The following is a 27,235-nucleotide window of genomic DNA, read 5'->3' as shown; positions in this document are numbered from 1 at the left end:
GCATGACGACAAAGGCGCGCGCCTATTTGCGGAACCGCCGCCGCCGATTCAGACTGCTTGGCGTCGCCAAAGCGCCGCGCTGTTCTCCCAAGGTCGCCGCGGATGACGTCGGGCGGCCGCAGCTGCAGCGCGATAACAACATGCAACCAAGACGTCGCCGCGCGTCGGTCGGGAGGTGCGGTCCGAGCACTCGACGGAAAGACCGATGCAGCGGCTGCAACCCAAGCGCGGGAATGGAATGCCAACCGGCGTGGAAATAACAAGACACTCCGAAGTGGCAGGATCCTTCGTTTGATGTATAGCTTACTGTTGAGGCCCGGTTGCATGTTGTCTCATTCGGCACTGTTCGCTGCTGACTTGTTGGACGCCAGGCAGGATGTGGTCGCGCTGGGACCTCCTGTCTTGTCAGAATCTTGGGCCATCGTTGTTCCTTTCACAGAAAAGTACCTTTAAACCAGGCGACCTAAAACACCGTACGCCCGCTACATAACGTAAATAAAAGCACAATGCGCGCTTTCGTAGCGCTCGCAGCAGGTAGGCCATGACTATGCCACACAGACAATTAACATGCGGAACGATCGCGAATCCTGCCTCTAGGGCGGTTGCATTATGCAGGCGTCCTGTAGAAGCCTGAAGCCCGACGTGGAATATGAAATCAACAGCGCGCTTGGTGTCGCCAAAAAGGGTTCTTCCGTCGCTGTCAGGCGTAAACCGTATCAGTGCTAAGGTTATCGCCAAGGCTGTCCTCACATCATTAAGGATGAGAAAAAAAGGTGACATGACCGAGATCCCATGTCTCCTGACACAACAGAATAAAAGAGCGCTGCGGCGGAGGACAACGCAAATGGCCTGTAGGCGAAAGGCACGGCGCCCATGTACTACTTTGCGATGTCAGAGCACGTTAAACCAACCCCGGATGGTCGAATAATCTGGAGCACTCCAAAACGGCGTCCTCATGGCATAAACATCAATAGCTTCGGAACGTTGGACCTAATAAACCGAAACAAGGAAAGAATCCGTTGAACCGATTGATAGTTTTCAATGCGCAGGTCGCAAACTGTGCACACCGATTAACATTGCTTCCGCGGCATCGTGACCACATAGCGGCGTCCGTCAGGCGAGCGAGGCCCGTTACAGTCCACGACGCAGCACCGCATGTCATTGACTGAGCCGATTCCAGGGCCTGCGCTGGGCAGCCGAGTAGGCTAAGTCCCACTGAATGTACCAGCAAACGTAAGCGCCGGCATGCGGCAGCCATAGCCAGGCAGGCGCAGGAGCTGCTCCTCATGTTGCTCCTATGCGAGACAGCTGTACTTCAGCTGAGGGCGTGGAAACCACGTGGCCATGCGAGTGTGGCGGCGCCTCATAAACACAGTCGCCCATTGGCCGCAGTGTCTCGGAGAGGGCTCGGCGCTAGCCCGAACGACGGAAGAGTGTTCGGAAAAGTTCGGCAGTGTTCGAGAGCAGTCGGAGCGAATGGGGGCTCGCGTGACGTTTCGCGACGTCAGTTTGTTTGCGGGTGCGCTCGCGAGAGGGCTTCGTTCTCGCGCGTTGCAAGCCGTCACGATCGCTGCATCGGCCACGGAGGCTGCCTACTTTCATCACCCATATTCCTTCGCGAGTGTGATCGCTTTGGTTTGGATTAACTATGAGCATCCACACATTGCTGCAAGCTGCTGAATACATCGAACGGCGTGAGCGGGGTAAGTTTTGCTTACGGGATGCATCTGATCTATATTTCTGCATCGGAGACTATCTCCGGAGGGCACACGTTCGCATCCAACATGGACGCCAACGGTTTTTTGATCAGCTGATTTTGACACGGGGCGTGTGTACTTTACTGTACTCACCTGGACAGCTGCTTATTTTTTTTTTTTTTTCGTTTGCTCCTCTCTCTGCAGAAGCCGAGCATGGCTATGCATCCACTATGCCGATTCCCGCCGATCTCCCGAAGAAGAAGCCGAAGGCGAAAAAGACTCAAGGGAACAGGTCAGGAGCGCTCGACGATGTTTACCTTCACGCGGAGCGGCCCTTCCCTGAAGATCGCGTGACGACACGCGTGGCCGTCACTGGCAGAGCCCGTTCAGTCACGTCGCTCGACAAGAGCTCTGTGGCATCTGCGTCCACCAGGTAGCGAATCAATAGCGGCGAACTCGGCGCGGGCGCTCTTTCTTCGCTGTCGGCGCCTAAATGACGCCCGTAGCAACACGGCGCAGCCTGCGCTCGGATGCAGCTGCGGCCAGCCGGCTGAAGCTGCAATGGGCCGAGCACTGGCTCCGGAAAAAAGTAATAATAAAACGGGCGCTGAGCACCGCTACTCGCGCTGCCCGCCAACGGTACCGTAAGCCTAAATGTCATTAGACCGTGATCTGGCTAGGGTTAGCGGCTCGGCCGAAATCGCTGACGTTGAGGCCGAGCCGCCAAAATGAGCGCTTGCTCGCCGCTGCGCCTCGGTACGAAGCGAGGCGGGCGTCCAGAGCCCTGCTCGCGCCGCTTGCCGAGATGCGCAGACGCCTGCTGTGCGCGCGGACGGCGCTGGTTGCCTACTGTTAGGTCACATGCCGCCGGGACAGCTGATCAGCCATTGCAGCTTAAGCTTGGAACGTAGTCACGTGAGCGCTGGTCGCACTTTCGAAAGGGGGTCGCTACGCTGTTTGTCCGCCGCGGCAGGTAGTGGGACATGTGTTGGAGGGCGCAATTTAAGCCCCCCTCTTTCTTTTACATTATTTTTAGTCGTGCAAAAATATATTGCATGAGCGGTTAGAGGAGTGAGTTGCACATTTGCTGTTCTGAAGCAGCTTTTATTTTCTCATTTCGCAGGACCACGCACAACGAGCTGGAGAAAAACAGGTGAGGCTATTTCTTGCGCTGCACGCAACCTCTTTTTTTTTTTCCCCTTGGTTGATAACCTTGCATTTACTGAGAACCGGTGTGCTCCATTTCAAAGCTGCAAAAACCAACAATGACGGCCAGCAGAAGAGGTTCAGCGACCGCAAATTTCCAGCTTGTTGTGGCTTCCCACTTTTATTATTTCGCCTTTTTCTTCCCCGGCAGAGTCCTGCGGCTCATTTAAAGGCCTTCAGGTTCACCTGTGAGCCGCCGGTAGACGCGGTCCGCATGTTGTTTTTATTGGCGCGCGCGTATTACGGATTCCGTGGTCGTTCCCGTGTGTGCCTTCGCTGAATGGCCAAGGAGGGACGGCGTCGCACTTGGTTTGGCGCCAAATTTCGCGCCGGCATACTAAGTTACTAACCGATTCGGGTATGCAGTGTCGCCGCAGGAGTCGACCTTCAGGGCGAGAATGACGGTGCGCGGCGCTAGCTGAGAATGCTATTTTTGAGCCGGTCGCAAGCAATCGTACGTAGGTCATGCGAGCGGCCCGCGGTCGGGCGACGGCCACGCGCGTCTGACCTGGCCGCTCTCGCCGTGGGGCGCTGGCGGTTTTTGTTGGGTCGGCGGCGCCGCGTGCAAGCGCTATCGATCGCCGCTCTCTTCTCGCGACGCACAAATGCACCCAGCGTGCACGCTGTAACACGCTCTAGATCGATGCTATCAATTATTGCGGCATACGGGCTTTATATGGCCGTTTCAAGGGCGGCCTCGCCTGTGCGTGCGTGCCGGCGCGGTGGCGAGAATTTCGCCGGGGGATGTTTCGCGGCTGCTTCCGCTGGTGTTCGGCGGCCTGTCGCAACCTGCGAGGCGGTAATACGTCCGGCACGTCGTGGCGCCGCTGTCACTGTCATGCTATTGAGCCAATAGTTGTACAATTTCGCCCTGCATTATTGGCACGTCTAAATTACACTGCCGACTCGACCGTGTAACACTGAGTAAGGTGGAAATTTGGCCGAGTTGGTACGGAACCATTCGGTCACAGCGCACGGGACAACCTTTGTCTGCAACCTTTGTCGTTTGTCCCGTTCGCTGTGAACAAATGATCGTCGTCCGTGTAAACATGTTTTAGAAACACCGCGACATTAATTCGGTCATACGTGTCGCATATAGGCGCCCTTGAAGACAGAAACGTTATATGGGAAAAGAATCTGAAGTAGCACATAGCTGATCACGCAAAGCGCATATTTGCCGCCTCTAAGCACGATCACGAAAATTCACGAATTGCTGGTTAAGTACGAAGGTGGGGTCACGTACAGGCAAACACTGATTTTAGTCAGTGCGTGATCAGCTCATCCGACGAGTTTGCAACTCCTCTCTTGAGACATCACAAGTACGGCTTTTTCGAAGGCGTGCCTGATTCGCCGAGAATAGATCGGTAGGACGGTGACGTCAGCCGCTGTCGGTTAACGCGGCTCGAGTGCGTTGACTGATTAGGAGGACAAGTGTTGCGCGATCGGTGGGCGTTTCGCAATTCGGTCACCCGTGCAGTTTTCCTTGGGGGGCACCGCCGGAGGATATGAGGAGTCGGGCACTCGATGTTGCATCGTCGGAACCTTGTTCAGCTGCGCCGCCAGTGTCGCATTGCCCGCGTGCTTTAGACCCCAAGGATTATCAAGAATAGTTTGTGTGGATGCGGTGCGGCGTCGTTTATGAAAGAATACCTGTAAAATGCCACTATGAATTCCTTGTGCACGGAAGCGAGAAATAATTGCCACAAAATATTTTAACCTGTGTCAGCGGAACAATCACAGTTTTAGACAGGTAATCAACCCAGCCACCTACAGTGCCACATCATGTAGATTAGCCTCAAAGCCAGTGATGACAAAACACAACCCATCTTGTATAATTTGTGCTAAGTATACGACCTTGTTCCAGCAGCGGCTGTTGGTTATTGGTTAGCTTTTGACCGCTAATGTAAAAGCGTGTGGTACAGAGAGAGTAATCAATAAATAGATGAGAGTAAAGACTGCACTGTCAGAAGGCTTTCCTTACACTCTGTCCACGAACTTGCAGTTAAAAAGCATTAGGTTAAGGAAGGAAGACTGAAAACAATGTCTGATAAAACTCAAGTCTGCCTCTTCTGCGACATAAAGTATATATAGGCCGTTGTTGGGACTTTTCCGGTTGCCCAAATAAATAGCTAAAGAATGGAACAAACTAAAAGCGCTACGACGCCTCTTGCTTGTTTGGTAATAATAAAAACTGATTCTGTTTAGCGGAGTAATACACACGCTACCTACTGCTGCCCGTAGTTAGGAACTGTTGCATTTTTAAGTCTCATTCCTTGATTTGAGCTCTAGAGTGATACTGCCAAGGGCGCCGAGATAACTCAGTAGTCCGCACCAGCATTAACAAAGTTTGGTATATAATTAAGTCGGGACCGCTGAGTGGTTAGGATGCTGGTCCCAAGGACGCAGCGTTTTGATGGAGGCGCCCTTCTATCAGGGTGCTAACTTTAGCCAAGGGTGAAAAAAATGCAACATTAGAAACCACTTGTAGCAGCTGCCAGCCATCGGCGCACCACAGTCAATTTTTGCCAGCCGTCTGGCGCAGTACATTCAATTTTGCAAATAACTAATTAGTAATTAGGATAATTTTCTAATTTACCAACTATTGTCTTTAGATAATAAATGGATTAGCAAAGTTGGAGAGCGCCTTCTAAAAACCCCCTTCCATTTATCTCCAATAAAGAAAGCCTCACGTGTATAATTTTTCCGAGCTCTAAAGGAAGCCCGCGAAATAATAATAAAAAAAAAAACCACGTGACTGGCGCATTGGTGTGCCACGATTGTGCTGCTCTCAACCTGGGTTTCAGTGAACGAAATCAGCTCCGGCCTTGACCCCGTCACAGCGGCAGGCCGATACGTTTGCTATGGTTTCTTCGTCCGCTTCAGGCAGTCGGCACAAGTGACATATTATGGTGAGGCTACCAAAAAAAAAAAAACATAAAATAATGTGCCCCTGCCCATGCCACTCGGTATAACTGGCTTAGTGCAAGTCGCAACGAGCTCACCGCGCTGGCTGCAACCATCGCCAACATATCAGCCTACCGCTGGGACTGGGCTCTTGAGTCACGGCCGCAGCTAATTCCGTTCACTTAAACCACGGTTGAGAGCACCACAGTCGTGGTGCGCGAATGCATTAGTCACGTGATTTTTTTTTTATTTCGCGGGCTTTCTTAGCCCTTCGAAAAAAAAAAAAAAAAGACACACGTGGGGCTTTCTTTAACGGAAATAATTGGAATGGAGGTTTCAGAAGGTGCTCTCCAACTTTGCAAATTATATAATTGTCTAATTAGTAACCTAGAAAAATTATTACTAATTAGCTAATTGCGAAATAAGAAAAATCCTGTGGGGCGCCAGGTGGCTGGCAGCTGTATACGAGTGTTTTACTAACCTACCTCAAATGTTTTATTTTTTATCCCTTGGCTAAAGTTAGCTTGGGTAGCCTGTATAAAAACCCTCGATAGGTGGAAATCGATTCTGCAATTACAACGTCTTCCGTAGCCTGGGATGTTAAACCACTGTACACCAACTGAAGTATGCTAAGACTTACAATGGACTGCCGGCAGTAGGGGTGATGGAAATTGCTTGATCGCCGATGTGACTGAGAAGAAAAGCAATAATGTAGCATAACTAAGAAATATTTGCACTTTAGAATAAGGTAGAGCGTGCCAAGCTAATTCTGGCAGGCCCAGAAAGTAGGGAAAGTTTCATCTTCAAGGCGATCCGCCATATTGAGTAACTTGCCAGCAGTCCTCTGTCAGTAACCAAGAATGGCAGAAGAGGCTGCTGGATCAATGTGGGACTAATACACTTTGAGAGCAAGCACTGAAAGGCAGGAGCATAAAAAGAAAGCTAATACCTGGTGCAGTGTTGCTTCATGTCTTTTTCTTTTGTGCATCCATGTTTGGGTGCACCTGGAGGCTGTCAAAGACGTTGACTTAATTTCCCGTCTTTGCATGCAGCTTAATGCAGAGAGTGAATTACAGCGTGATCATATTACTTGTCTAAAAGTGCACAATGGGTACAAATAAATTCATTTGCCAAGTTGCAGGTGTGTTACTTCAAACAAGGCTATTATGGAGAACTAGGTCATTACATATTTACTTTTTCTGAATTCATAGTAACTATTGAATATAGCTAAGAAGGTCATGAATGATCCAAGATGTCCAGGTCACATAGGTGGGGGCACAGCGGGCCGCACCGGTGTCAGATGAAGTCCCCTAGTTCGTCTAAGCACTACGAGGGCAGTTCGCTCAGCGGCCTGTGATGTAGGGGGAGGCAATGCTTTTCTATGTAGAATACACGCTTTTTGAGGCCCATTTTCTTGTAAACTGTGGCCGATAACGCGAGAAAAATATTTTTGCCCTGTTGTATTTGTCTACGTCTATTATTAAGCGCAGTTTTGTGAGTCTGTGGCTTCATGCATGCTTAAATAAAAGCGCTGATGGCGAATAATTTTTCGCGCGGAATTTGAACCTGCTGCACGAATAGGCGGCACTTTGACAACAAAGCATTAACCATCGGTCGTTTCATTTGTTCTTTGGTTTTGCCTCTTTGGTTCCCGCATCAGTGTACCCGCTCATCTTTTCGCCCTCTCCACACGCACTCGTTTGATCCTTTCTTTTCATAAATTAGAGGTCCTCTATCTGGGTTGTGCTATATCACACTGAATCCCCCTCTCCCTCTCGCTTTCTCTCTTCCATTACTTCTCTTTCTTTGCTTCTTTTTTCCTTTCTCTCTTTCTTTTATCCTCAGGGTGTAGGGTACAGTACAGAGGGGAAGAGAATTTCACAGCAATGGAAAAAGGACACCAGGCATAATTTGTACAGTACAAAACAATAGAGGTAAAAATTATGTTTATCAGTTTTCATGTTTTTGCATTAGAGATTGACGAGCAGTAATGTGATGTGGTGCGCCAAAGCGGCATATAAATCAGTATATGAACGCAGATTACTCAGCGTTGTAAGTAGCTTTTTGAGCTTGATGGGATGAATGATGCTAGTTAAAATGTGGGCAAGAAATTCCATTAATTACAGGTTCTTAGAAAGTATGATTGTCCACAGGTCACCGTATTACAATGGCGACTTCTCGTGGTTAAGAAATGAAGAGTGGCGGTTGCTGCGCGTACGGACCATGCACGGAGCCTATTTCATTGAAACCTCTTCAGAGCGTAAACTTTCCTCACTTTCTCGCCGTCGGCGTAGGGCAAGAGCGTGCCAACTCTTCGTCACTGCCTGCATGTCTACAACCTGGACAAGATTGTAAAGGGCGCAATTGGTTTCGGGGATCGTGCAGTCGGGGCTCATGTTGATGGCAGTTGGGCTTCCTTAAACCATGGCAGCATTTGTTCCGGTTTTCGTACGCATAACTCGTCCGTACTTTTGTCCATTCTTGAGTCGTTTGAACGTTAGTGATTTGTGCGATATAGTCGCATTTCCTGAAGTGGTTAAGAATACTATTTATATTTTTCTCCCAATCGAACGCGGTATTCGCTTTCCGTGCCCTATTTATGCTTCGCTTCTGTACTGATGCAATGGCTGAAGATACGCTCGCGCAGAAGAAACGCGCAATATCAGCTGGTTGCTATAGCAACGGCGCCTATGTATTTGTTTCTTGATTCACCGCTACATCGACGCTGATGCTGCGATCAGCGGCCCGGTTCGGAGGAGCGTGGCTGGTCATCTGGAAACTGGAGGCATGTGAAATGCCTCGCCCGTGCTGTGTCCCCACCTAAATATTGTTACACCGTGGTCCAGGTAGTGAACATTTATTGAAGAATTATGATCCTGCATGGTTAAAAACTGCTTGAATAAGTTTGTGTAGGACAAGTATGGTGAGTTAGAAAAATTGATAGTGTCAATCAGTTGTATGAAAAAGGCCCTGGGAGCTGAATTTGCAAACAGTAGTTGATTGTCGCAGCAACACTCCGAAGTGGGGGTCAATATTGGCTTTCAGCATAGTCTTGTGTATTTGCGGGTCAAGTCAGGGCGAGTCGGATGTCGAGCTTAGTCCTCCGTACACGTCCGGGTTTACATGGGCCCGTTTCTGTCGGGCCGCGATCACGGCTACACGTTGCGTCGAGCAAGCGAACCACTCGTAGGCGCGAGAGGAAGAAGCGGTGGATTGCGCCGACGAACACCTCACGGGTCGAGCCAACCTATCGCCGTGTCGGGATGACTCACCCCGAATAGGCGGTCGTTTAGCTCGACTCTCTAGCGTATACATGCGCCTGACAGGCGGTTTTCATCCCGAAAGGACACGACTTCGTCGGGTTCGTGTAATCCCCCGATAGGTTGGTGGTCGCCGATGCATAGATGGGCCGGTATTTAGACCTTAATGGGTGACTCACTTCATGACAAAAGGACGAAAAAATAGCAGTGTTTGGCTTACGGTTGAACTTAGTTTGACGAGCTCGGTTTATTTAGCCAAACGTCCGTCCAACCGAATTACTCAGTGTGGCGACGCATCATGAGGGACACGAAGTAGTTCCGCCTATAAGGGTATGACGCGTGGTAATGGCTCCCGTCTCTTGTTCGCGTAGTTTGTGCTCGCTTAATATCTTACACATACAGTCCAAAGGTACCACATAGTCATAAGAAACCAGCCGGCATAGACGTAACCAAGCCAACTTTCCTGCATGGCATTCAAGAGGCCTGAAATGTTCCTCAGATGAGCAAGCCGAGTTGGCAGCTCTTCCCAACTTTGTGACCGCATGGGGAATCCATAACGACGAATGGGTTCCATGCCAACTGCCATTTACCGTGCCCTTGACACGTCCAACGTGCTTAGCGACCACTGCTCTAAATGTGCTCAAATTGAGCACTGTTTATATACAATGCCCCTTTCTTCATGCTTATCCGGCAACAGTGATCGTCTGGTCGTTGGTCAAATGGGAAAATTTGCCCCCGCGATGCCAAGGCAGAGGTTCACTTTCAATGGCGCGAACACGCTGCGTGCGATTAAAAAGCTGTGCCCAGTCCATTAGGGAGCTCACCCCTGTCTACAAAATAGGAACGTTGCTGACGCCATGCGGCAAAACGCCGTCCATGGGTGGTAGAACTACTCTAGCTGGTCACGTCAAATTTTCTCAGCCAGCCATCTCAGCACCACTGTCGCGATGCCCAGAAAAAGTCTAAAGTCTCCAATTTCAACCACCTGACATCACGAAATGCGTTTTCGTATTTCGTCAAAATCAAAACGCGGCTAGATAAAACACGGCGGAAGCGAAAGCAAAAGAAGCAGAGCGAGCCGAGCAAGTACGGTACACGGAAAAGCGCATTTGTGCCGCAGATTGTTTCGGTAGTAGCTTTTTAATTTTTACTTCGCGTACCACGCGATTGCGCACTCGACAAAAAATAAAATGTACAAAGAAATCGGCTAACGAGACCAGCGCGAAATACCAATTCTCTAGAACACGAGCACCAAAAACGTTCTTCACAACATCAGAACGCGCACAAAACTTGTTTCATGCGGAGCAGACGTCAACAGGAGAGCGTTGTTGCGATGCCTCATATGATCCAAGCGAACGAAAACACACTGCGCACCAGACGATGCCCGCGCGTGTGCATGGTGCATCCAGGTCTTGCAGAAGGCGTTTTCTTCACGAGGCCTAAAGTTTATGACGTGTAACTGGGGTGAAATTAAGCGGCCTGACCATATTTGCCGTCACGGACGCGTGCTTCGTTAACCGTTATGTTCGCTTCCGTTCGACTCTTGAACAGCTGTTCGCGGTTGCAGTTGGCGTGAGTGGCTGCGTCGAGATTTCAACGAGAGCATACAATCGTCGAAGATCAAATCAGTCGATATTGTCGACCCCTTACTGCTCATTGGAGGGTCAAATTCTAAAGTTAAAGCTCAGCTACTTTGGTCATCTGACGAGAAGAGAGGAGTCGCTGGAGAAAGATTTGATGTTGGGAAAGGTTGAGGGTCACCGGAGAAGGGGTAGGCAGGGAACGCGATGGTTAGATGGCATCCTCGAGGCGCTGCAGATGAAGTTATGTGATGTTAGGAAGATAGTGAGAGACCGGAAAGCGTGGCGTGATATCGGTCGTGGGTTCGGTTCCCACCATCAGCACGTTGTTTTTCCTTCTATTTTGTTTATTTATCTTTCCCCTAAACAGATTACTTTACTAATTTATGTGATTATCGAAGCAAAATTAAAAAAAAAGACAAAGTAAAATCCCCAAAGCTTTCCTTGGCCTCGCCGACTGTTCGCTTCTTTCCTTCATGTATTATAACGAGCACCCTCATTTCCCCTTCATTTATCTGCTTGTAGCTTACGGGGGTCTCGGTTCTGGCAGTCTTGAAGCCATAGGTAGCGTAAGAGGGTTCTAGCACAGCTTTCGCCCTCGCTCTTGATCACGTTCTACGTGACGCTGGCGGTAACAAAGGACGTTCCACGTCCGCCGCTTTGGTTGAGGGTGGCGCTGGTGAACACTCTCAAGGTTCGTATACAGACAACATAAATACCCAAGCAAGTAGCAGGGGGGACAGCGGCCAATGTAGCTCAGTTGCAAGAACACCGGACGCGATATTCGGAGGTCGTGGGTTCGCTTCCCACCATCGGCACGATGTTTTTATGCGAAGCATATTGTAGAGGTAAACCACAGCCCTTCGTGACGGTTACACGCCGTGCAAAGAATGTGGAATGCTACGTGACACCACGTGATACGCTGACGTCACGTCAGAGGAGAGACGGGGGTGCAGCTCGCGCCGTCGGCTGCGGTTGCACGCCGTGCGGACCACGTGGCATGGTGACGTCACACCACGTGGTACGCTGACGTCACCACAGAGGAGAGACGGGGGTCCAGCTTGCGCCGTCGGCTGCGGTTGCACGCCGTGCACGTCAGTGTTCTAAGAGCTTCTGCTTTGCGTACATACTCGCGTAGTAGCAATCGAGTATCGTTGGCCTGGGGGACGACATGTTCGTTGCGCGTGTCGGTAACACAGTTAGATTAGAGATGAACGAGTCATGCTATTACCTAGTTTTATGCGATGGGAAGACATTGTGCATTCAAAGTTTAAACCGTGTAAAACCACGTGTAACCAAGGAAAAAACGTTTAGCCAAGTGTAACCATGGAAAGCCGAGTTTAGCAATCAATATGCTTCGCATCTGACCAGGCTTAACCAAGCTAAGCCTCAGCCATTTTTCTTCTGCTTTGTGTTTAATTATCTTTCACCTAAACAGATTACTTTACTAATTTCGGTGATTATCCAAGTAAACATTAAAAAAAAAAAAGTACCATCCCCAGCGCTTTCCTTGGCCTCGCCGACTGTTTGTTGGCTTCTTTCCTTCATGTATTATAACGAGCACCCTCATATCCCCTTAATTGATCTGCTTTTTACATATATATATATATATATATATATATATATATATATATATATATATATATATATATATATATATATATATATATTTGCCTAAGCAATATATTCAGGGCTGCCGGTAGAGAATTTGTCAGTTTTTAGTGCAAAATTCTAGTGGTAGGGGGAAAGGGTAGGCATCCATATTAAAAAGCTGGAAGAGATTGAAGAACCCAACAGTCAGAAGCAACGATCGCTCCCAAAATCCCAGTTTGACGGTGGACAGTGGACAATCACTGAATATAACCCATGCTGCTGGGGGTTGTTTTAGAATGTATATAGCTTAACTCGGTAGCCATAGCTGAAGTGTGGTGACGGAGGTCTCTCATTCCAGTCCCAGTAAATAGTATTTCTGCCTTGGCCGTTATTTTCCACATCATCAGTGGTCAGGAAGTTTCGACTCATATGGTCAGAGAAAACTTGGAAAAGTCTTGAGTTATCGGCTGAGATTTACCCTTCGTGGCAAGGACATTTTCATGGCTGCAGGGAATAGGGCTGCGAGTGATCGCACCTTCTCTGCCGCAATACCAGTGCGTTGTTGCAAGTAAGACTACTACGACCAAGTGTACTTGATTCCACTTAATTGTTTCTTGAACTTTCGAACTGCGCATTTGTAATCTGCATGTGCTTTGAAGCCGCAACGCATTAAGCCAGTGTTGAAGACTTGTCCGTTGTGTACCCAGCAGCCCTATGCGCTGTGGAGCGTCGGCTACGCATAATCCACATGTCGCAGTCCTGATATTAGCTGAAAGTTGTTAAAATTAAATCTCCAAGTCTGTGCCGAAACCGGCTCTGATTGAGGCAGAGGAACCTGGCACTCGATAAGAATTCATAGTAATTAAATGTTGCATATTCGAATGTTTAATCCTAAGACTAAGTAGATGGTTCGCTTTTCGCCAAAGGAAACTGTTTCCTTGCAGGTTTCATACTCCTCGATGTCGCTTTTGGTCCTTTAGACTATTTTGACTTAGTTTGGGATGTCTCAAGAAACGAAAAATCATAATTTCCAGTTTTTGGTCTCGGAATTTATGCGCAAGCTGACTGAGAAGCAGTGGCCTCATCTTGTTTGTTGCCGTCCTTCGCAAATACATCAGTTAGTGAAAACCCAGTGCAAGTGGTTTTCTTGGCGTGTGATGAGCGCTGATTAATCGTCGGATTTCCAACAGGGAGTTAGCGCTTGTGCGGGGGCTCTAAATCCGCCTGCTTGTCTTTCTGTAGCCGTCGCGTTTCTGTCGGCGCCTGACTCCGTCCCAAGCAGTGCCTCTTGTGGCCTCCGACTTTGCACGTTGGCTCTTGGCAAAGGATATCAGACATGGTAGCCTCACTGCCAAAAGCTGGCTTAGTGTGTCCGTGATGCTTGGCTAAATTTCGCCGCAGGTGTAAGCGACAGAAAATTGGGCCAATTTGTCGCTTTCCGAAAACTGCCGATGAAATGCCGGCCGCCGTTACACGTGGCAGACGGAAAAGAGCAGGGCACGATTGTTCCCTTGACAGGACCGCGCATTGGCCTGTCTGTCTCCCCCGCCGTCGAAAATTGCAAAAGCCGCGCACTTGACCCCGACTTTTATTTGGCTCGGAGCGTTGAACCCCGGACGCTGATGCCACTGCACCGCTGTCATTCACGGCGGCTGTTTTACGGGTACGTTGACACCTCGCAACTCGCGCGCCTGCATGAGTTTGTACTGTTCGGAGTTCTCTGCTTCCTCGCCTCTTGAAATGAATGCCTTGGCTGTCACAAGACCCGTTGTAAACTTACCGTGGATAACCTGTCGAAACAAGACTTGCTACTGGCACTCTTTATGTTGGGTATTTTCTTGCCAACCTGTTAGCGTGATAAGACGAAAACGGCCTTAGGTTTGAAAGCGGATTGTTGTATCGCCGCTCTCGTTTCGTTCGAACTCGGAAGGTGGAGGTCTAGCCACAGAGTCGTCAGGTACGTTGTGACCGAACCAGTTTTCCCCTGACGCCACCCTGGCGAGCCCAGGTCAGGCAGGCTGCTTGTCCATGCTTTGCATTTGTTACGTTATATCACGTTGTCATTTCTTGGGAGAGAGAGATATTTTAATGTCTGCCTGGTGGTGAGCCTAGCATGCTACTCCTGATGAGGGTGACAAAGTGTGAGAAGGGAAAAGTAAACAAAAAAAAAAAACAAAAAAAAAAAACAATCGGGGTCGCGACACCGATTTTTTTTTTTATTTGTTCGCACACAGATAATCACACACGAGCTTTAAAGGGTGTCGGTCAGCCCTGTGTCCTTGCAAAAAGTTATCAAGGCCTTTGTAGACCCGTCGCACCAAGAACATGTTCAAGGCGCAAGGTTGTCTTGCGATGTGCAGTAAACCTTTGACAGGAGGTTACCAAATGTTCGAAATCTTCTCACACATCACATGTAGAGCACAGAGGGCTGCTGGCTATACCTATTGTATGTAAGAAGTAGTTTGTGTATTCCAAAGATGCAAGTGGGATCTATTCGGTGTAGAGGTCGGTATTGATGGTTTGGGTCACACCACAGAGAGCGCTGCAATCTCCGTGATTCAGTGGCTACAAGTCTTGCTGCATCTCTTCGTGAAAATGGAATCAGAATTGTCTTTGAGGAGTCTTCGGGTAGTATTTTTGCAGCGGCGTCGGCGTAATCATTGCCCGTGATGGCGCAGTGAGCAGGTAACCACTGTAGCAAAATGCGGTAACTCAGCTCATAGACCTCAGTGTGCAGCTTATTTAAGTCAACGACGATCTGTTCCTGAAGTCTTGATGACTTAAGCAATTGTAGTGCAGCGTGACAATCACTGAAGATAACCCATGCTGCTGGGGGTTGTTTTAGAATGTATATAGCTTAACTCAGTAGCCATAGCTGAAGTGTGGTGACTGAGTGTTTTTGAGATTGTGGTGTGCATTGATGGTATCCACACGCGATGAAAAAACAGCTGTAACAGAGCCATCAGTATAGATGTGGCAATGTTGATTGTAGCATGCATAGATGTGCTCAAGGGCGAAGTATGTAAGTGCGGGTCCTGGGGTGTGGGCTTCACTTTTAATGCCAGGTATAGTCGTCCAAATTTGCCATGAAGCAAACCTCCATGGTGGGAAAGATGACGGGACTGCGCGTTGATAGAGTGCTGTCATACTTTGCTCTGAAAATGGATGGGTAGCTCCTGTGGTATCAGCACGGTTACAGATCTCCGCCAGAGTACCCACTGTGTTCTTTGGAAGACCAAGGCGCACACTCAAAGCTTTGGTCTGCATGGCAGTTCTATGCTTGCCTGCGAGAGGCCTTGAAGAGCAGGGAGGCCTTCACAAAGTGCTCCATAAAGTCGTATTAAGGAATCGGTAGAGCAGCGTCTTCTGGTTGTTGAGTACGAAGAGAGTTTCATCTTAAGTTGTTGAACGTGTGGTGACCATTTATCAAAGGTCACACCTAGAAAGTTTCGATGGCTGACATATGGTATCAATTTTCATTACGTCACGGGAGCGATGACGTCGTGAAATTGCTGCGCACTTTTCTGGAGATATAACTACAATGCTTTCTGTAGTCGAGTGTGCACAATGAGCCTGTTTCTTCCACCATATACAGATGTCATCTGCGTAGTGGGAGATTTCAGGAAAAAGAAGGGATACGATTTCAAATTTCTTTTCGGTCGTGTGCGGAATGCAGTAGCAGGTTTCGTTTTCTGGCCCCCTTTATTGGTGCCCCGCCGGGGTGGTGCAGTGGTAAGACGCCCGACTACTGTGCCGGAGTTCCCGGGATCGAATCCCGGCCTCGGCGGCTGCGTTTCGATGGAGGCGAAACGAAGCGGCGTCCGTGTGCTGTGCGATGTCAGCGCACGTTAAAGATCCCCAGGTGGTCGAAATTACTCCGTAGCCCTCCACTACGGCCCCCCCTTTCTCTCTATCCACTTTCACTCCCACCTTCCTCCCTTCCCTTACGGCGCGGTTCAGGTGTCCACAGAGCAAGTGTGACAGATACTGCGCCTTTCCCTTCCATGAACCAACCAACCAACCAACCCTTTATTGGCCGCAGATGCTGCTTCGTAGACGATGCGCTGGAGGAATGTTTACCGTGTCTTGCCTTCGCTGTGTCCGCCGGGATTATGCAGTTTTCAACATATCAACTATGGCGCCTAGTACGCATTTTCGAGAGCAGGTGCCTTAGAAGGGTTGGGTTTGTTGGTACCTTTCGGCTGGCGTGTTGGCAGGAGAAGGGTCGAGGTAAGGGCCGAGGGCATCTCAATTGAAAATCGTGCGTCGACCAGCTACGCCGTTGCTCGAGCCCCCGTGTCAACAAGTCACCCTTGGATATGCGCTTCCTTATCTGCTTGCACGCTTCGCCGCCGTGTGTTGAGACAGGATGTTCGTTGTTGTAAAAGGTGACTTGCTTTTCCTCCTGGGGTCTCCCTCGTTGTGCCGTCAGCCGCATTTTTGTACCGGAATCAGAGAGCGGGATCGGGCCACAATTCATTTGCCTGCTTCAAGGTTGTTCGTCGACCTAAGCGCGCCCCGCATGCTTAATACACTTTCCTACTGCAGACCGCTCAGCCCTTACGTGACCTGCCTATTTTACGCTGTGGGGGGCTTCTTGCTGCTTGTTCCCATCTCGGGATTCTGTGTGTGTTCTCGCATCGGTTTTGTGAGAGGTCATTCAGGCTGCAAATCCGCGATGGTCCTCGACGCATCATGCAACGGTTTCCACTGCGGTCTTCCTTGACGCTTACGTGATAGGCAATTGAACACCCTTGAGGCCAAAGTACCGTTCGGGGGATACTCGAATCATGGTTTAATCGGATAATTTCCTATCCAATTCGATTCGAGATTGCTCAAAATGAATAGGATACGGTCTAAAGATTTCGCATAATGACAGACATTGGGCCCACTCCGACGAGGCTTCCGCGATGGTCTGTCCGTTCGGCTTTATGGTCTCGAAGGCCCGATATCTGAGACCTCTCTTTTCATGGAGAATTTTACCCTGCGATTTTCGTCGTTCTAGCCGCATAGCGAGCGTTGGTACAGCCGGTTGGAATTGTCAGTGCGACTGGCCTGTCAGGTATGTCGTGGCATCATATGGCGCCGTGACACAATTTGGCGTGTTATGTCCACGCCTCGGCAGCCGACACTTTTTTCTCGTTTCCTTCAGCGCACTTTTTGTATAATGACAAACTGTTCGCTCTTAGAAGTGCTATTACCTATGAGTATATAAATTGTTTCGTGTTTACTATAAGACATCAAGCAACCTTCGCCGATTTCGCTCACGGGTTCGCTGCATGTGAAATCGCATTGCGGAATCACCGCAGCATGTGTCGATATCAGTGTTGCTCCGTCTGACATCAGCAATTGGCGTGTACCAGATTCGCATTCATGTTCTGCAAATATTAGCGAATAATTATACGATTGCTCGATGGGATTCGGCTTCAGCTACACGTATTCGGTGCTGAAGCTAGACTATTTTATTCATCTTGGAAAAAGTAGTTCGCTCACACCCCAGCTGTGCTTTGGGGGCCTCTTGGACAAATTTCCAAGGCTCCGGACTTGATGGTGTGCTCTCTCGCCGTCGTGAGGGTTTCTTTGCGTCCCTGGCAGTGCAGGGCAGGGCCGCCGCTGGCGCCCGCCCACCACGCCGAAGGCATCGTCTTGTACGTTGCCGGCTCCCAATCTCCAACACCTTGTCGCCACTGGCTGTGACGCGTCTATTCAGGCATCCACTCGTGCTAAGACAATGGTTCCGCATCGCACTGACGACGGAAGGTTTGCAGCTGTCCATTTCCTCCGAAAAGGTTGCTTTTCATATGTTCTTATATTCGCCTTTTCAGTACTGCACAGAACTTTGATCCAGAGCTAGGATTGTTGCGTTCTTTAGACCGAACTCATGTTGCGGCAGAGACGCTGCTGACGCGAGGTCAAGCGCGGACGACCAAGTGAAAGAATTGCACACACACAACGCGTACAACGAGGCAAACTCCAAAGCGAAAGACACCCAACAGAGGAAACACCGCACCGTAACAGCACAGATAGCTGGCCGGCGAAAGACCAGCAGAACACACAAAAACGGGAACTAAAAATGGAATTTCGACCCATCCTGCGCGTGTTTATTGCTCCAGGGATACGCTCTGAGTGATTTTATTTTTGACGCCCTCCGCGTACTGCTCGCGACCGCAGTTGCTATTTGTAGACTTGGGATGCCTGAGTGTGCAGCTATCTGTTGTTGCTCAATTTCGATACCACGTGCTTTCAGCTCGAAGGTCGGCCCGAGTCCCGTCAGGCACAGCCGGCGGGACGAGGGACCGATATGCGCGTAAGCTTGGGTGAAAGGGGTTCTTGTTTTTCTCCCTTCTGTTGACCTTTTGCGTTTTCCGGTGGATAACAAACGCGATGCTACTCTACAGCGAGCCCGTCCTGCGGGAACCGCGACTCCACGGATGACTGAACGAGGATCAGAGATTTGGCGAAATGGCACCGACGTGGCAAGAGGGCCGTCTGCTGGGAGCCCGTTCACCCTCGGTTTAACTAAGGGGCGCCCAGTTTTGCTCTATTCCACTCGGACCTCCGGGCCCGCAGTATCTTGGTGCCTCTATCGTTGCTGTCGGGATGAAACGGTGAGCGGCAGTAGTAGTGCATCATGTTGCACACAGCCTGGGCGCCGTCAGCCTGTGCATAGGCCCGAGTGAGGTGCCCCTTTCCCGGCCAACGACCGGCGCTCGGTCGGACCTGTTCTTCCTCCTCCATCGGCCGCCATTGTTCCGGCCGCCCCTTCCCTCGCCAAAAGAACACTGGAAATGGCCGGAGCACGTTGCTGCTTGATTACACGACAGAGAGCGCGGGGCGAGCGACCTTCCTCTGCTGCCCCATCCTGCCGCGCTGCGTTATGTGCTTCTCTCACGTGACCTTGAAATCCACGTGCGTGCGTACTTGTCAAACCTTGCTGTTCTTGTAATCGGGTCATTCCATCTGCCTTGGGCGCTCGTGCTGGACCCGTGGCCGAGCTCTCTCCGCAGCAGGCATTGTTCCGCTGAACCCGCCACTTGTAGGAGGCGTGGTCGGCCGCCGCGAGAAGGCGCCGATGTCGCCGGCATCTGGGGGCAGCAGCTGCGCACCTGGTTCTGCCTGCGCGGATCGAGGGTCCGCAGCTGTTGCAAGGACAGCTCCGCGCAGTGTCACACGCTGAACCGCAGCGGAGCTCCTGTTGTGGACTAATTTACAATAGGGTCGGCGCAGATAGGTAGACTCTCTTCGCTCTACCCCTAAATGATATGGTCACCTCATTTTGAAACCCCATATTGTAATACGCACGGAGAGTACTGTGGCCGTTCTTAGGGAGCCTCGAAATCAATCGTGAGATGAAACTTGGGTTTGTGACCAACTGCTTCCAACATGCCGACTCGACGGAGCTCGAGCTCGTCCGTTCGCGACGATCCCGTCCACTTCGTTACGGGAGGGAGTCATCATCGAGCATGCACAGGTTTTATCTGGGGTGGCTCCTCGAGGAATTAGCGTGTTAGGCGCGAAGGTCGCGAGGAAGAATTCGGAAAAAGATTGGGGTCATCGTTTACTTCCTTTTTTGGGGGGCGGCATCAGCTCAAGGCCGGACCCGCTTATCCTGTCGATGCAGATTTCGCTACTGGATAGAGTCGTCTCACTCAAGCAACTCTATGCCACCACTGCCCCAAGGCACCATGGAGGCTGTAGAGTTGCAACTACGGCTAGGACTGAATGTATCAGTGGCGCCATTTGTTTCACCGTGCTACCAGGAGAATGTAACGACGGTGACTGTCGCGTGATGCAAAGGAAGATGAAATGAAAGATGCCTGCGCACGCAGCGAGGGCTTCGTCTAGCCGCATAGTTTACTTTCTGTAGCAGGAATGGCCAATAATAGCGCATGACACCATCATATTGCATCGCTTAGAATGACTCACAGAGGCGCGGCAGTGGTGGCTGCGTTGTCTATTTTTTTTTTTTTTCTGAGATGATTGGCGACAAACATCATCATCGTGCAAGAAGGGGCGTCTGGGTGTGGCTTGCAACCTAAAAAGAACGCAGCGACGTCAGTTAGAAACAGTATAGCAGACCCTCCATGGTAGAAAGAAGAGTAAATGGTAGCATAACTCCCGTTGAAGCCTGCGTGTCGACTCTGAGTGAGACTTTAGTTTCCCGGCGCCACCTGCGAACTGTGAGGCACAACAAACACGTGACGTTGTGACATCAAAAAAAGCTTGTGACGTCACAGTGACGTACAATAGCGGGGAATTTAATTTTTTTTTTTTTTTTTGCTTTTGGACGAAAAAGAAGGCCAACGACGACGGAAGCGGAACGATGCTCGGATAAAGCTAAAAAATGGACAACGTAACTGTTCAGCCAACTTTACGTGACATAGATTTCTACTGTCAAGTTTTATGTTAATTGAAATGTTACGGCATCTTTAACCACCTTATGATAGCATCGTTTTGCCTCCGTCGCCGTTGGCCTAACCTTTCGTCGCGCGTCATGTAGACGCATTCTGGGGCCTATATCTCCGGGCACGTTTGTGAACACAAAGGGCCTTCAAGTGAATTCGGCAAGCACATGGATAGAATCACCATGACTTGAGGGATTTCACTAAGGGCATAAATGAGTGAAGCTGTGCTGTATCGAAAGCCAGGCTTTATTCATTCACGATTACTTATATAGACGCGTCACGACGATGCAAACATTTAACTGTATAGGAAAGCGACCACCGTCCATTCGTCTGTCATGGTCTTCACGAAATCCTCGTGATAACAAAATGACCTGAGCGTAGGTCTCCGAACGAGACGCGGTGAGATTATTGAAGGGTAAAAGATTTTGCTAACAAGCAATGTACAGCCGCCCTGATTTTGAACAATATAGCGCGAGCGCCGACCAAACTGCTGGTCAGCGCCGTATAACGGCGATAAGCGTGTAACACGGCGAGGGTTCGCGAATGCGCACGAATGTGGAGCGCCGTCTGCTACGCTATTCCGATCACGAAGACACACGCCCGGCCGCAATATCTGTTCGCAAAAAAAAAAGAAAAAAAAAGAAAAAAAAAAAAAGCGGCGGGCAGTAGAGAACAATTGCTTTGCTCAGTGCCTCTTTTATCGTGTTCGCGCCTCACTGAGGGCAGCTAACATCAGAAGGTTTTCATTACATGCTTTCCACGTGCTGGTAGATTAAGACGAAAGCCTTTAATGGCTCATACTGTCGTGGACATAGTGTGTCCTGCTTTTGCATCGGCTGTCGCGTGAGGTTCCTTGGCGCGCGTTCAAGTGTGGGATTACAGAGGGTAGGAACGCTAGACAAAGTGAGACTTATCAGGCTTTCGCCTTTCACTACTTTAGTCGCTAAAGTCCCTCGTAATTTTTTTGCTTTCTTTTACATTTTTCTTATTTTAACTCTGCTTCGCCAGCGCGGCCTTTCGTAATAGGAAAAAAAAAAAAAAAAGAGGGAAATCACGTCTAAGTGTCACATTTCATGCGCATTTGCTCTACAGCCCTTCGGCTTTTCGTAAACAGATATTGTGTTAGGGCGTGTGTCCTCTTATCGGAACAGGAACTACTCTCCCTTAGCGCGCGTGCACGAACTCTCTCCGTGTTCCACGCTATCGTCGTTATAAGGCGCTGACTAGCAGTTTGGTCGACGGTCGCGCTATATTGTTAAAAATCAGGGCGACTGTACATATCAGTGTCAAAGAACAAAGAAAAACGAACGGAATAACGTAGCGTTAGAACACCCAGCCGTAAGAGCTAAGGTAAGAAATTCAAATTGGAATTGCTAGTATTTAGAAGTTAATGCGTCTGAGAAGTGAAAATATCTGCGATATAGCTTCGCTCCATTTACTCGCGCTTCATTTGTCACTGAGAGGAGTCAATGGGAGGCTACAAATTTACAACTTCAGCATGTAACATATACATGAGAAAGACCCCACTGACAATAGGAATATCCCTGTGATACCAGCGAAAGCACATTCGGCGAACGTTGGGGCGGTAATACGACGCAGTAAGCAAAACACGCAGCAAAGGGAGCGGAACGAAAGGCTTTGCGCAATGCGACACGCGTCTTGGGGGCAATAAAATCTCACCTTCACCACTCAATTAAAACATGCAGCGATAAGCCGCTCATGCAGACGTGTATCCGTAAAACAAGCCACCACTTTTGCGACGTGCCGGGTTTTTGTGGTTTAATATTTTACCACACAGTTCACAGGGGCCCTTTGCATCGTTCATCATCATCATCATCATCGAGTTGGTGCCGCTGGCAATAGGCAGCTGCACGCGTTTTCTTCCAAGTAACAGGACCTGTTACATTGACTGACCCCTTGCTAGCTTTTGCCGAACTACATTAGCGTGTCATCTCACGAAGTGCTGCGAGACTGGCGTGCTTGGTCATGTGACTGATTGCGCCTGCCTCGACACCAGGATTGCTCGCTCAGGCGGCGCGCTCATGCAGCAAGGAGAATGCAAAAGGTCGCACTACTGGGATGAAAACTAGTGCAGCTGCCTGTTGCCAGCGTCATCAACTCGGTGATGATGATGAACGATGCAAAGGGCCCCTGCGAACTGTGTGGCGAAATATTAAAACACACACACAAAAAAAATAAGTTAATTCCAAAGAACTGGAAAATAAATACAATATTCGCGCGCAGAAATCAATGCAGTTTTCTTTTCTTTCATAAGAAAAAAACGTGTCATATTTATAATATTTTAAGTTGTTTTTACCGAACTCTCTCGGTCACCGCCGCGTAGTTGCCCGAAGCTCAGACACATCATCATCATTATCAGCCTGACTATACCCACTGCAGGGCGAAGGCCTCTCCCATATTTTTCCAATTAACCCGGTTCTGTGCTAGCTGCATCCACTTGACCCCTGCGAATTTCTTAACCTCATCCGCCCACCTAACTTTCTGCCGCCCCCTGCTACGCTTCCCTTCCCTTGGAATCCAGTTTGTTACCCTAAGCGACCATCGGTTATCCTCTCTTCGCACTACATGTCCTGCCCATGCCCATTTCTTCTTCTTAATTTCCACTAGAATGTCGGTAACCTGAGTTATTTCTCTGACCCACTCTGCACGCTTCCTATATCTCTTAATGTTACCCCTACCATTTTTAGTTCCATAGCCCTCTGAGTTGTCCTCAACTTAAGTAGAATCCTCTTGGTCAGCCTCCACGTTTCCGCCCCATAGGTGAGTACAGGTAAGATGCAACTGTTGTATGCTCAGACATGGCTCAGACCAAAGCTTTTTTCATCCCCGGAATGGGTGCGTCATCGGCCCCGGTTCAACGTTCATCGTTGCGTGCTGCGTGCAGAGTGGGTTATCTGTACCAAACATTCAGTATTTCATTCTGTTGATTGTGGTAGAGCTTTACAGCAAGGCGAAGACTGTGTGCTCGATGGGAAGATTGCCGCTGCATGTGCGCATTTTCGGACGATGGGACAATGCTGCGTCACAGCTCGGCTTCCCAGGCACGTCGCGAAAGTGGCGGCTTGTTTTACGGATACACGTCTGCACGAGTTTAATTGAACGGTGAAGGCGAGATTTTATTGCCCCCAAGACGCGTGTCGCATTGCACAAAGCTTTCCTTTCCGCTCCCTTTGCAGCGCGTTTTGCTTACTGTGTTGCATTACCGCACCAACGTTCGCTGAATGTGCTCCAGCTGGTGTATGTTCCTACTGTCAGTGGGATCTATCTCTTGATATGTTAAATGCTGAAGTTGTGAATTTGTAGCCTCACACTGACTCTTCTCAGCGACAAATGAAGCGCGAGTAAAAGAATGGAATCGTGAACAGGGCGAGATATATTGGAGCAAAGCTATATCGCAGATATTTTCACCTCTCAGACGGCGCTACGTGTTTGTACACGCAGCGGAAAGCATGGCGGCCGAGGGTCAGCGTTATATCTGGCGCTTAGCGGGAGCAACACGGCTCTTCCAAACAGGGTTCGATTGCGCGCAAGGTGTGAACGGACAGAAAAGGGAAAGAGGGCTCGCTCCTGCATTTCGTCGACGGGGTCTTATTCTGAAGGCTTGCCTGCTCTCCATAAGTACGTGATGTGGTTTGTCGCATTCTGTCTGAACCCCAGACACATGGACACCGGCTCTCGCTTGTTCATGTTGTTCTGGCGAGCGACTTTCTGTCGTTCACCCAAGACGCCTAATCAAGCGTCCGATCGTTCTTTGATCAAAAAGGGGATTCTTCCCTGTGTGTGAGCTGGGCGTTTTTCTGCTCACCTCGAGGTCATCCACGATTCGATATCTGATACGGGCGCCATATGGCGGTTGTGCTCTGGTTGCGGATGGCGCATATGGGTGGTCCAAGCTGTCACCTTTAAAAGGTCCGTTCTGCTGCTCGGGCCTCGTCGGCGTATTGACAGGTTGGCTGGTGGCACAACTGGCGGCAGCTATTGCAGGGCGACTCGAGTCAGCTACGCAGACTGTTTTCCAGTGCTTGCGTTAAGAAAGAGGTGGTCGTTCACCTAATGCGGCAGCTGATGACGGTATACCAATTGAGACAAGGACACAAGAGCCGTAGGCGGAAGCCGTTAACACCGTCGCGTCACAGTAGCTTTTTCTTACCGCATTTGTGGTTTAGAATTATGCGCAAGACATTGTTAACCTATCACCGCGTAAAATTTGCCTACGTTCTGTTGGTGATTTTTAATTTGCATTTCTTCTTCTGCCACGCAGTTTGTTTTCGCTTCAAGAATGGCCTCACAAATGAGTATGAGATCACGGGAGGTCAACAATAATTGCAGTTTAATAGCTCTCTCACGTCGCTGTCGTTGTGGAGCAACTTAGTGTAAATCTGCAAAGCAGAGAATATATTGCAGCTATTGTATGCGTCACGTAATCTCATACACGCCCGTGACGTAGGAGCCTTCGTTCACTAACCTGAAACCTAATAAAACTGCAGAATGCAAAAATTCACAAAATTTTTATTGAGTGGAATTTATTAAGTACTGGCGAATTCCATGTGGTGATCCATGTTGACTAATATCATACGCACAGTTTCAAAGCAAAATTACGCTTGGAAAATCTCCCTCTACCAGCTAAAAGGCGTAAATGCCCGCAAACCTCCATGGAGCCGAAGATAGCGAGGGTTTTCGTTTCGACAATGCTTCGAGGAGAGCTGGTATTTGTGCTGTGAATGCGAAAGCATATCAAACGGAAAAAATGGGCGATCCGGTTTTTCCCCAAGGTGGATTTTGCTGCCTACAGGCAAGTCTGATGCGGCGCTCTCGCAGTGCATCGACATGATGACAAGGATCAACCGAGTTTTCCTGTGCAGTTATGTTTGGATTTTGGAGACCCCATGGAGGTGTTGGCGGTGAAGACAGGAGGTTCCCGTCATTGATTCCAACCAGCAGGATATCAAAGTTCACTGAATTCCGCCCTAGATTCCCGGCGAAGTGCTATTACATCATTTCCATCGCTTCGATGGGTTCAAAAATACCTGAAAAGTTGCGCCGCCCGTGCCTTGAATATATCGGTTCAAGCTCGCGGAGTATGTAGATCACGCCTCGAGTGCCACCTATGGCGGTGATGTCCTCATCGACAGCTTTCTTTTCGATGGAGGCACAACAGTGCCAAGCACTACTTCGGGCATTGGGAAGGGAATTACGGCTAATCATACGAATCAGGCACAAAGCTGGAAAGCAACCTTTGAACGACTTCATGGTTGCAGAAGCCGGGAAAGCCATGACGTCGACCAGGGCCGGATAAACAGTGACGAGGGCCCGGTTCAAAAGTATTAAGGGGGCCCTGTTGTCATGCTTGATTAAGACTTGATGCGCTTTAGAATTTCGTACAGAGAACACGTGCCATATTTACTTGACGAATCTTGAGAAAATTTGCGAACATCGCATGTACTTTACCGCAGAGTACATTTAACTGCGCTACTCAATGAAATAGCACGATACATAACATCGTCCTTAAAAATCAGAACGCGCATTCGTGAAAAATATTTTGCGTAGTTATTTCCTTGGCTAATTCGATAGTTCAGGACGATTGGCTACGTGTGAGCACTGACGAAGTAGAGAATGGTATTGTTCATAAGCTGTTCTAAATTCTTACCGTAATTATGCTGCCTATTATCTAATAGTTTTGTGAGTCCATCCAGCAAGACAAATTGAAGCTCGCTTAAGGCAGTGTTTCTACAGAAACTGCAGTATTATATTCTATATGCTGGCTTAAATGCAGCAAATTATGTTTATTACTCCAAACGTTCCAGGTCTAATTTTTATAATTGGAAATCAGGAAAAAGATGATTCGGCTATTATTCAGGACAAAGCTCGAAATCTGCCTTGCTCTCGGCGGCTCCTGGAGGGGATAATCGGGCCCAGCAGACGGCCATCAATACGATAACCTAGCGGAAACGCCGACCGAGGACCCGATTTCCTACCCGCCAGAAACAGCGCAGCAACCCCCTGACGGGAAGCTTTCACCGCACAGTCCGAGGAGACGCAGTTTTCACTGGGTGGTCGACGAAGCTTCGGAAATTCGGGAATGTTAAAGAGGAACTTATGCTGAGCTCTAACGGCGTTATTGGGCTGCTCTCATTCGCTGTCGGGAGCCATCAAAAGAACAACACATGTAAGCCCACTGGGCGGCAACGATGCCCGAGGATGCGGTGAGATAGGCCCGTAAACAGCCAGATTCCGTCTACACAAAGCCGTTACAGAGCTACCCAAAGTTCCCCGGCAGGGAGGCAACGAATTTCCCATTGAGTGCAGGTCAAGTATATCGCGTGACTGCAAAGCTCGTAAGAAAAATCAGACGGCATAATTACCCACTTATAGGAAAGAACTTAGCTCAATATTAGCTGGAGTTTTTGAGTCCCCACCTTCCACGGCGAGCAACAATTTAGTTCCTAAGGAGATCTCCTCTGATTTTGTCTCCCGATGTAGCTGACTTGAAGCTGATCAGTCTTCATTCTCTTAACTACGAATTGCAGCACACAAAACACAGTCACAGGAAAGAAAACGAAGCGGACAGA

At 49.3% G+C, this 27,235-nt stretch overlaps 1 protein-coding gene across 3 annotated transcripts in view; it reads left to right on the top strand.

The window, feature by feature from the left end:
- Nucleotides 1-1,502: 1,502 nt before the first annotated feature.
- LOC146206726 (max dimerization protein 4-like) overlaps nt 1,503-27,235 on the top strand; it is a 78,411-nt gene continuing 52,678 nt past the window's right edge. The window contains exons 1-3 of one of the 3 annotated variants that reach the window (XM_084591532.1): nt 1,503-1,703; nt 1,902-2,130; nt 2,821-2,850. In XM_084591532.1, coding sequence (XP_084447658.1) covers nt 1,649-1,703; nt 1,902-2,130; nt 2,821-2,850 — 314 coding nt within the window. In that variant the 5' untranslated portion in view covers nt 1,503-1,648. The remainder of the gene's footprint in view (nt 1,704-1,901; nt 2,131-2,820; nt 2,851-27,235) is intronic. The other 2 variants (XM_084591529.1, XM_084591530.1) reach the window with 2 other exon arrangements.

This window comes from Amblyomma maculatum, chromosome 1 (genome assembly GCF_055883805.1).
Source record: "Amblyomma maculatum isolate TAMU_Amacu chromosome 1, ASM5588380v1, whole genome shotgun sequence".
NCBI classification, from domain to species: domain Eukaryota; kingdom Metazoa; phylum Arthropoda; class Arachnida; order Ixodida; family Ixodidae; genus Amblyomma; species Amblyomma maculatum.
Note: the sequence above shows the minus strand (reverse complement) of the source record. Positions and strands in the feature narration are given on the sequence as shown.